An 11094-nucleotide genomic window follows, 5' to 3' on the forward strand; every position below is an offset into this window, starting at 1 on the left:
TTCTTTACCTGCTGGCCACATAGGAAACCCAAGCTCACTGGTGTTGAGCAGGATCCATTTCCGTGTGACCTCAGGGCTGAGACCATCTTCTTGGCTCCAAGAGGCCATGCCCCCATCCCTGTCATGTGGCCAAGCAGGGTCTCATGGTCATGTGGTCACAGTGGGGCAGCTTGCCCCTCGTCACCCACAGGACCTTGTCTCTACAGTTCTAACCCTTGTCTGACCTCTAGACCCTCTTTTAAGCTGCTCATCTGATTAGGTCTGGCCCACCCAAGGTACTCCCCTTTCAATTAACTTAAAGCCAACTGATTGTGTCCTTAATATATCTGCAAAATCCCTTCACCTTTGCACAATATGTAACCTGATTTTGAGAATTATCCATCCATCACAGTGACAGGTACCACCTACATGGAGGGGGAAGTAATTACGCAGGTGTGTACATCAGGGGGTGAGAATCTTGGGCGCTGTCTTAGAACCCTGCCTGCCACACTGAGCTCATTTAGAAAGTCTGCTTGGAGGACCTCATATGTTCCAGACACTGGCCAGGGCCCTGGAGACACAGGAGACAACAGGATGACCTGGTGAGACTTGCAGGCTGGTGGGGGAGTCAGATATTTACCAGTCACTCCTGAGTGGGTTACGACCCCAAGTATCATGAAGAAGAGTCTTCAGAGAACCCGGGAGTCCTAACCTCATCAAAGCTGGTGACAGAGAGGGTTTTCTTGAGAAAGTGGGAGTTAGCAGAAGATGAGTGATGAGTAAGAGTTGTCAAAGACGAGGTGGAGGGTGGGAAATGACCCCAGGCAAGAGGAGCCTAAGGCTGTCGGTCATCATGTGTCAGTGACCTGATGTGAGAGATGCACCCCACAGCTGGGGACCTAAAATAGGGTCCAGTTCTAAGGAATGACATAGAGCTGGGAAGAAAGCCCAGTATCTGACTGGATTTGTCCACATGGAGGTTTAAAGGGCAACTTTACATGTCCACTGACAGACAGTGAGGAGGGAAGAGAAATTCTAGTTTTGGCTTTTGCAACCAAGAAGATGGCTGTGCCAGTCCCTGCACTAGGGGAGGAGGGAGGTGTCAGAGAGAAGGTGGTGAGCCCTGTTTGGAAAAGGATAGTTCTAAGGTTTGTGAGTCAAGAGTGGAAATGCCGGGGTGATCGGATATTTGTTAGATGTATGAGCTCTCAGAGCACCTCGCTGCAGAGAGCAGGTCCAGGCACTTGCTCTGCAACAAGAGAAGCTACAGTAGAGAAACCCACAAGTAGAGAAAGCCACACACAGCGACAAACATCCAGCACAGCCAAAATAAATGAATAAATAAAATGTGCACCACAAGTAGAGAAAGCCCACACACAGCGACAAACATCCAGCACAGCCAAAATAAATGAATAAATAAAATGTTTAACTGACTAAAAGGAAACACCAGGGAGGAAGGGCATTCAGGCTAAGTTGACCTCACTGGAATTTTGCAGAAGGCAAATGAGGATGATCAGATATTACCTAGGGGTGACAGAGAATGGAGACTTTGATCAGACATTGTGGGAATGTCAAGTGTAGTATGGCAGCTTCCCAGGTGGAGCAGCAGTAAAGAATCTGTCTGCAGTGTAGGAGATGCAGGAAACATGGATTCAATCCCCGAGTCAGGAAAATCCCCTGGAAGAGGAAACGGCAACCCATTCCAGTATTCTTGCCTGGGAAAGCCCATGGACACAGGAGCCTGGCAGGCTACAGTCCATGGGGTCACAGAGTTGGACATGACTGAGTGACTGAGCTAACTGATTGAGCAGGATTCCTGTTGAAGTGAGCTTTTAGAGGACATGGCCAAGAATAGGGCTTAGGCAGTTCTCAGATCATTGGTCCAAGATTTGGCCCAAGATTGTGTCAGCACCCAGGGTGGCTGTAACAATGTCCCTCAGACTGGGGGACCAACAGCAGGAATGTGTCCTCTCACGGTTCTGGAGGCCAGAAGGTCAAGGTCAGGGTGTAGGCAGGGTCTGTTCCTCCAGAGGGCTGTGAGGGAGCACAGCTCCCCGGCTTGCAGGGCATCTTCTCCCTGTCTTTACATCATTTCCCCCTGCCACGGCCTCTCTGTGTCTACACCTCCTTTTTCACAAAGACACCAGCCACACTGGGTCAGGGCTCCCCCAAATGACCCCTTTAACTTGATTGTCTCTGTAAAGATACCATCTCCAGATAAGGTCACTTCCTGGGGTAGTAGAGTTAGAGCTTCCACATGTGGGTGTCAACTGGGAAAAAAAAAAGCACAACATGAGAATTGTGAATTAAGTTTTATTTGTGGCATAATGAGGACTGTATCTTGGGAGACAGGTTTTCAGATCGCTCTGAGAAACTACCCCAAAGAAGTAGGGGGATGGTCAGTGTATATATGATTTTTGTGAAGGGGTTACTTACAATCAAACATGTTTTGGCAGAGACTCACTGCTGGTCATAAGGAGCAGATGTCACCATGAAAGATTTTAGTGCTTTGGTAGATATGAGGAGAGGCAAGAAGTGGGCTCGTAAAATCTTCTGCTCTATCTGAAGACTTGTTCTGCCAGTTCTTCCCAGAGCACACAGGGCCGCATTCCTGATTTCCACACTGAACTCCTTTCCAGAGGTGTTAAAAGTCAGAAGTTGCAGTGGCCGTGATTTAATCCTTGTAGAGGCGGATTGGCAAGTACCAGTTTGTAGTTTGCACAGGTTTGGGGGGACACAATTCAGATCCCAACACTGACTCCTGATGAGCAGAGCAGAGAGCGTGGCCAGGCCTGTGGGGTCCTGTGGGGTAGGGGGACAGAGTTGGGTGCAGCACTGGGGGAGGGGGAAGTACCCTCATTTTGTGACTAAATATCCTACTTTTCCAGTTCCAGGCCCCCCTGCCGGGGTCAAGGCGGCAGCGGCCTCAGCCTCCATGGTCTTCGTGTCTTGGCTGCCACCCCTCAAGCTGAATGGCATCATCCGAAAGTACACGGTCTTCTGCTCGCATCCCTACCCCACTGTAAGTTTGTAAATCACCCCGTTCCTTTCAAGCATCTTCCAGAAACAAGCCTCGGCCTCCCATCTGGGTCATTCTCCTTTTGTTTCCACCTACTTGGGTCTTCCCAGTGGTTTTATTTTTCTCTCTGCTGTCTCCACATACAAAGCAAGGTTCTCATTAGCACCTCATTTGAAAATAGACTTCTGAATCCTTCTAAGGGACACAATTGTTTGGAATTATTGTTTATTGGGTGAGTTCCCACGAAACTGCCTGCTGGCTTTATCAAAATCAAAACCCAGAAGGCTTAATTGATAGTCAGTGGACAACGCCTATTGATTTTGCTGTTGCGCTTGTCTTCAAATGCCTCCCCCGCCTGCTTCCCACCTCCCACCTTGCCTTCCTTCCCTGCCCATTCCCCACTGAGACTTAACAGCAGACAAAACCCTGTTGTCCTAGAAATGAGGGACTTTATCAACAATCTGTGACCCTCCCAAGTACAGTGTGTGTTTGTGTGTGTGTGTGTGCACGCGCGTGTGCTCAGTTGCTAAGTCACATCCAACTCTCTGTGACTCCATGGACTGCAGCCCGCCAGACTCCTCTGTCCATGGAATTCTCCAGGCAAGCATGCTAGAGTGAGCTGTCATGCCCTTCTCCTTCCCAACCCAGCGATCCAACCTCTATCACTTGAGTCTCCTATATTGACAGGCAGGTTCTTTACCACAAGGGTCACTTGGGAAGCCCCCAAGGACAATAGTTAGCTTCATTCATTGTGGAGGAATTAAAAGTTAGAGTACTTAATATGTCAAAGTGCAGTATTTATTTTCATTAATATCATCACTGAATAATACTTACAGAGTTAAACTGTTTCTTAAACAAACAAAAAAAATTGAATATCCAAGAAGGACATGATAAAGAAAACAAAAAAATGGTTTATCAAATTGATGATGTCTTCATAGAAATGTTTATGGCCTTTCCTGAGGTAGGCACTATATCCAATCCATCCTTCTATCTCCCAGCTCCTGGCATAAAACTTGACCTGCGTAGCCATTCAATAAGTGCTTGTGGAATGAATATGCAAATTAAGTTTGGCTTTATTGTGGTGAAATATTATAATATAAAATGTACCTTTTCTAAGTGTTTGGTTCAGTGGCATTAAGTCCATTCGCATTGCTGGGCAACCATCACCACCATCCATCTCCAGAGCTCTTTTCATCTTCCCAAACTGAAACTCTGTCCCCGTTAAGCCCCAGCTCCCCACTCCTCCTCCCCTGGGCCCTGGCAACCACCCCATGTCTGTGTGTGTGTTAGTCGCTGTCATGTCCTACTCTTTGCAGCTCCATGGACTGTAGCCCAGCAGGCTCCTCTGCGCATGGGGTTTCCTAGGCAAGAATACTGGAGTGGGTTGCCATTCCTTCTCAAGACGATCTTCCCAACCCAGGAAAGTCTAGGAATCTCATACATATCAGCAGAATCAGATAGTGTTTCTTTCTCTGCCTGGCTTATCTCACTGAGTGTGTTTGAGGTGAATCCACGCTGTAACATGTGTCAGAATTTCCTTCCTTTTAAAGACTGAATAGCATTCCTGAACTAATTTAGTAATTAATTTTTAATTAAAATGGTATGTTTTCTCAAGTCTAGAGTCTAAATGGGTCCAGAGGCCTGGTGGCCCCCTAAAAAGTGAGGATGATTAACAGTGGGGAGCCAGGGGGAGAACGGGGCTGAGGCTCAAAGGCGCTCATCTCTCACTGAAAGGTATCAACTGTACGTTCCGCTGTTTATACATCAACAGCAGCACCTCTGGAGTTGAAGTGGAGACTTAGAAGTAATACGCTCACAGTTGGGTTTCAGAACTTGTGTGACTTCCTTATTTGGTTTCAAACATGCTATTAATTCTCACCTGCTGAATCCTGTGTCAGATCCTGCCATCAAAGTCTGGAGGTACAGAGCCTCGTAGATGACACGGTGGGTGGCCCTGTTCCTCTGCTCAGAGGCCAAGCACTGAGGTCCCTGTGCAGGTTCTGACCTGCTGATCATCAGCCCTGATGTAGCATCACATTCACCAAAGAGATGCTAACTTATTGCTGAAAGTGTGGCCACATTTCACTAGCATTCGAAGGGCTTCTTTTTTATTTTTTTATTGGAGGATAATTGCTTTACAGTATTGTGTTAGTTTCTGCTGTACAACAGCATGAATTGGCCATGTGTATACATATATTCCCTCCCTCTTGAGCCTCTCTCCATCCCACCCCTCTAAGTTATCACAAAGCACTGAGCTGGGCTCCCTGTGTTGTACAGCAGCCTCCCACTGGCTATCTATTTACAGAAGGTAGCATATATATGTCAAAGCTACTGTCTCAATTTGGGGTTTCTTTATTTTTATTCAGTAATTCATTTGTCTATTTGCCATAGGACTCACAATTACTGTTTGACTCCAACAAACTAGAGAGAAACCAGAAGGGTATAGGGACAACCAGCAGCTCACTCTCGTCTGTCTTCCCAACTGGCTCTTCACATCTAAACTAAAAGCCCCCACCTGGCTTGTTTAGAATTAGTTCTGAGTGACTGAGCCTTTGCTGAGCAAGCTCACATCTGCGGACCTCGGGTGCCGTGTTAGTCTTCATCCTCCCAGCCTACAAATTTCATCCTATAAAAAGAGAAGTTGCTAGCCTGATCTCAGAATGGAAAAGTGTGTAAGATGGAATATAAATGATTTGCCCAGGGATTTCCAGTCTCCTGCACAGAATAATGGGATTCAACCTCCCAGAACCTTCTCAACAAGAGCCTTCCAAAAATTACAGCAGTGAGATCGAGCCAGTCATAAAAGGTGGGAAATACAATGAACTTCTCACCCCACTGATGTCTTCCAACCACTAGCAGTGTCTTTGTGCTGTCTTTTGCTCTGCTGTGTGCTCAGTCGTATCTGACTCTTTGCGACCTCATGGACTGTAGCCCACCAGTCTCCTCTATCCATGGGATTCTCCAGGCAAGAATACTGGGGTGGGTCACCATTTCCTCCTCCAGGGAAACTTCCCAGGGATTGAACCCACACCTCTTGCATTTCTTGCACTGGTAGGCTAATTCTTTACCACTTGTGCCACCTAGGAAGCCTGTGCTATCTTTGCATGCATGCTAAGTCATTTTGGGCTTCACCTGTGGCTCAGGTGGTAAAGAATCTGCCTGCAATGTGGGAGATCTGGGTTCGATCCCTGGGTTGGGAAGATTTCCTGGAGAAGGGAAAGGCTACCCACTCCAGTATTCTGGCCTGGAGAATTCCTTGGACTGTATAGTCCAGGGGGTCACAAAGAGTTGGACATGACTGAGTGACTTTCACTAAGTCATTTCAGTCGTGTCCAACTCTTTATGACCCCATGGACTGTAACCACCAGGCTCCTCTGTCCATGAGATTCTCTAGGCAAGAATGGACCATATTAAACAAACAAACAAACAAACAAACACTGTTGATCTAGAAGTGTATAATTATCACCGAGGTACCTATGGTCTCCTGGGAAGTGCCACTTATTAAGCTTCTGGGAAAGCCCAGAACCCCAGAGCTGTCCTCAATAATGAAAAGTAATCAGAATCAGCTTTCTTCCATCTCTAGAGCCTCACTGCTACTCGCCTATTTCAAACATCATTTAAGACCACGAGGTCTATTTTTAATAGACTTTATTTTTTAGAGCAGTTTTAGGTTGACAGCAAAATTGAGTGTGAGCTGCAGAGATTTCTCATCTGAGACCTATTTTTAAAATAATACCATTACAAGGAAAGATCAGAGAGAACTAATGCAAGTCTCTTCAGAGGTGAAGAATTGAAAAATTCCCTCTACTAGTCTGTGCTTTCCCATGGAGTGAATAAGAAACTATAAATTACTAGAAGGGGGGATTTTTTTCCCCTGTCTTTAGTTTCTGCAATTTAATTTTAAGTCAGAAAACTGGATGCTATCAATTTTCTGAGGCTTTTGCTTTTCTGCCTATGTAGCCAAAGAAACACAAGAGGGCAGCCGTAGTTCTGTATATTTTCCCTGCTCATGTATCTGATTTTTTTTTTTCTTTGAAATGACTTCATAGTCAAATGTAGAACATGGGAGGATAAATTAGGACACAGCATACTCTGTAATTTAATCTTCTTTATAAGAGTCCCTCGGCTAACCTCCTTAACAGATGTAAATTTTCTCTGAAGGTCCTCGATTCATCCCCCATCCTTGTGGAAGGGCTTTGTTAAAAGACACAGGCTCTTTCCCCTAATATGTGAAATGCCTCGTCTGATTATAGGCATTTGTTTCATGGTGTTCTCTCAGGTCAGCTTAGTAAAAAGGCATCAGAATATGAAACTCTGTGTGTTGCCAGACAAGACACTGTAAATTTGTCTCAAGACTGATTGCCTAAAAGTGGTGCTTGGTAAACATTAATCTCATTGTAGGGGGCTAGTTGATGCCATGAGACATCCACCTCCCCAGTCAGAGCAAAATCTCAAAGTCCGTTTGATTCAGGAATTCATCCATATCATTTTGGGACCGTGGTTATTATTTTAGTACATAATGGTTTGGATGATCAATTCACGCTCTATGAGAAGTGATGGAAATCTGAAGAAGCGAGCTAGCCTTGTAAGGTCCCAGGTAGAAAGAAGCTAACCTGGGCTTCCTTTCCAATAACCCTCCCCACTTAAAAGCAGACTATGAGAAGGATTATATAGTACAGAAGCATGAGGATGTAGAAATTGTCTATTTTGCAGTGCTAAGCTGATGGATGTAGAAATGTGAAATTAGATAGCCCGAACTTTTTGTTGCTAAGTCGCATCTGACTCTGCATCCCCATGGGCTGTAGCCTGCCTGGCTCCTCTGTCCATGGTATTTTTCAGGCAAGAATATTGAAGTGGGTTGCCATTTCCTCCTCCAGGGAAAACTTCTCATTAATGAAGAATAAAAATCAGAAAGCCTAAACATTATATCAATGAGCTGTGATCTACCTCAGTTATTCCAGTTTCAGATAATATTGCTAGCCAGTTCCTGCGTGTCATAAGGCTCAGTAGATGTTTCTGGGTGAGCCAATGAGACTTGTAGCAGCTGACTCTCCTCCGCGTACTCCACACCTCAGAATTAAGCAAATCTTCTGGGAAGCAAGAAAGTAACTTCCAGCAAGTCCAGACAACATTCAAACCAAGGTAGCAGGTGTGTGGAGTTTCAGCTTCAACATCAGTCCTTCCAATGAATAGTCAGGACTGATCTCCTTTAGGATGGACTGGTTGGATCTCCTTGCAGCCAAGGGACTCTCAAGAGTCTTCTCCAACACCACAATTCAAAAGCATCAATTCTTCAGCGCTCAGCTTTTTTTATAGTCCAACACTCACATCCATACATGACCACTGGAAAAACCATAGCCTTTACTAGATGGACCTTTATTGGCAAATTAATGTCTCTGCTTTTTAATACGCTGTCTGCTGCTGCTGCTGCTAAGTCGCTTCAGTCGTGTCCGACTCTGTGCGACCCCATAGACGGCAGCCCACCAGGCTCCTCTGTCCCTGGGATTCTCCAGGCAAGAATACTGGAGTGGGTTGGTCATAACTTTTCTTCCAAGGAGTAAGCATCTTTTAATTTCTTGGCTGCAGTCACCATCTGCAGTGATTTTGGAGCCCAGAAAAATAAAGTCAGCCACTGTTTCCACTGTTTCCTCAACTATTTGCCATGAAGTGATGGTACTGGATGCCATGATCTTAGTTTTCTGAATGTTAAGCTTTAAGCCAACTTTTTCACTCTCCTCTTTCACTTGCATCAAGAGGCTCTTTAGTTCTTCTTCACTTTCTGCCGTAAGGCTGGTGTCATGTGCATATCTGAGGTTATTGATATTTCTCCCAGCAATCTTGATTCCAGCTTGTGCTTCCTCCAGCCCAGCGTTTCTCATGATGTACTCTGCATATAAGTTAAATAAGCAGGGTGACAATATACAGCCTTGACATACTCCTTTCCCAATTTGGAACCAGTCTGTTGTTCCATGTCCAGTTCTAACTGTTGCTTCCTGACCTGCATACAGGTTTCTCAAGAGGCAAGTCAGGTGGTCCGGTATTCCCATCTCTTTCAGAATTTTCCACAGTTTATTATGATCCACACAGTCAAAGGCTTTGGCATAGTCAATAAAGCAGAAGTAGCTGTTTTTCTAGAACTCTCTTGCTTTTTTGATGATCCAGCAGATGTTGGGAATTCGATCTCTGGTTCCTCTGCCTTTCCTAAAACCAGCTTGAACATCTGGAAGTTCACGGTCCACATATTGCTGAAGCCTGGCTTGGAGAATTTTGAGCATTACTTTACTAGCATATGAGATGAGTGCAATTTTGCAGTAGTTTGAGCATTCTTTGGCATTGCCTTTCTTTGGGATTGGAATGAAAACTGACCTTTTCCAGTCCTGTGGCCACTGCTGAGTTTTCCAAACTTGCTGGCATATTGAGTGCAGCACTTTCACAACATCATCTTTCAGTATTTGAAATAGCTAACTGGAATTCCATCACCTCCACTAGCTTTGTTCGTAGTGATGCTTCCTAAGGTCCACTTGACTTCACACTCCAGGATGTCTGGCTCTAGGTGAGTGATCACACCATTGTGATTATCTGGGTCGTGAACTATGTGCTAAATATGTGTTCAGTTGCTCAGTCATGTCCGACTCTTTTGTGAATCCCTGGGCTATAGCCCACCAGGCTCCTCTGTCAATGGGATTCTCCAAGCAAAAATACTGGTGTAGGTTGCTATTCCCTCCTCCAGAGGGATTGTCCCAATCCAGGGATCAAATCCACATCTCTTACGTCTCCTGCATGGGCAAGCAGATTCTTTACCCCTAAGCCACCTGGAAAACTCATTGTGTCAAATGCTCTCTGCCTGTAGTTTTCAAACTTGTTTCCTCGTGACTCATAATCAGAAATACATTTTATGATCACACTCCAGTACACACACACACACAAAACCAAAGCCTTGTAAACAACACTTCACTTACTATACACAATGCACTGTGATATTCTCTGGTATTTTCTGTTCTATGGGTTTTTTTCTCTTATTTTTAAAATGGTTGCTAGATCTGCTAAATTGCTTCTATGGCCCACATTTTTTAAAATACTGCTTTTCATCAGTTCATTCCGATGATGACCTTATGCAAGAGGGGATGTTATTATTCTCTTCTTCGTACTGGTACTGACATGCAGACTGTGCAGCCTGCCCAGGACACAGCTTAGCAAGGTTAAGACAGGGGCTGCAGCCCGAGGGAGCAGGACCCAGATTCTTCACCCTGACAGCTTACTGCCCTCCCCAGAGAAGTAGGCGCCATTTCTCTTCAGCATCCCCAGCACTGATTTTTAGCTCAGCTTTGGCATAACCGTAATCTCCTACATCATTGTTAAATGGGCATACCTGGGCTCCCGGAGTACTTTGTCAATTTCTTCAGTACAGGGACCACTGTTAGTCATAATACTGGAAATCCCAGTATTATGCTGAAATAGTGGGTATTCAGCAAATGCTATGTTGAATTAAACCTTCTGGATGATGGCTATGAGTCATCCAATAGAGGTTAAATTGAATAATGAAGTTTCTGCTTAATAAGGCAGAGAAAGTGTGTTAAATACTTTGGGATTCTTTCCATCCCAGAAGGATTTAGACAGAACGCCTGCACTTTTGAATCACTGACTTGGAAATCATTCTTCCATAGTTTCTCAGCTACATGACCTGCTGCTGGACATCTTTTTTTTGTATATATAATAGCAAAGCTGAAAATTATGGAGATACCAGAAGTCACTTGGACTTCCTGGTGGCCCTGGTGGTAAAGAACTCATCTGCCAGTGCAGGAGACATGGGAGATGTGGGTTCGATCCCTGGGTTGGGAAGAACCCCTGGAGTGGGAAATGCAACCCACATATAAGTATTCTTGCCTGGAGAATCCCATGGATGGAGGAGCCTGGCGGGCTATAGTCCACAGGATCACAAAGAGTCAGACACGACTGAAGTGACTTAGCACACACAGAAGTCACCCAAAGAGTACATAGTCGTGTTCTTTGTGTGTGTGTACACACTAAGTACATGAAACACCTAAGTGCTTCTAAGGAAGCTCAAGAATATACTTCCCCAAAATTTTTATAAATTT

General features: G+C 45.1%; 1 protein-coding gene across 1 annotated transcript in view; it reads left to right on the forward strand.

The window, feature by feature from the left end:
• The window catches only part of DSCAM (Down syndrome cell adhesion molecule), an 853542-nt gene that overhangs the window by 754220 nt on the left and 88228 nt on the right, over positions 1-11094 (forward strand). The window contains exon 21 of the mRNA XM_010835014.1: positions 2868-3001. Within this exon, the coding sequence (XP_010833316.1) occupies positions 2868-3001 (134 nt within the window). The remainder of the gene's footprint in view (positions 1-2867; positions 3002-11094) is intronic.

Source organism: Bison bison, unplaced genomic scaffold, assembly GCF_000754665.1.
Source record: "Bison bison bison isolate TAMUID 2011002044 unplaced genomic scaffold, Bison_UMD1.0 scf7180017864037, whole genome shotgun sequence".
NCBI lineage: Eukaryota > Metazoa > Chordata > Mammalia > Artiodactyla > Bovidae > Bison > Bison bison.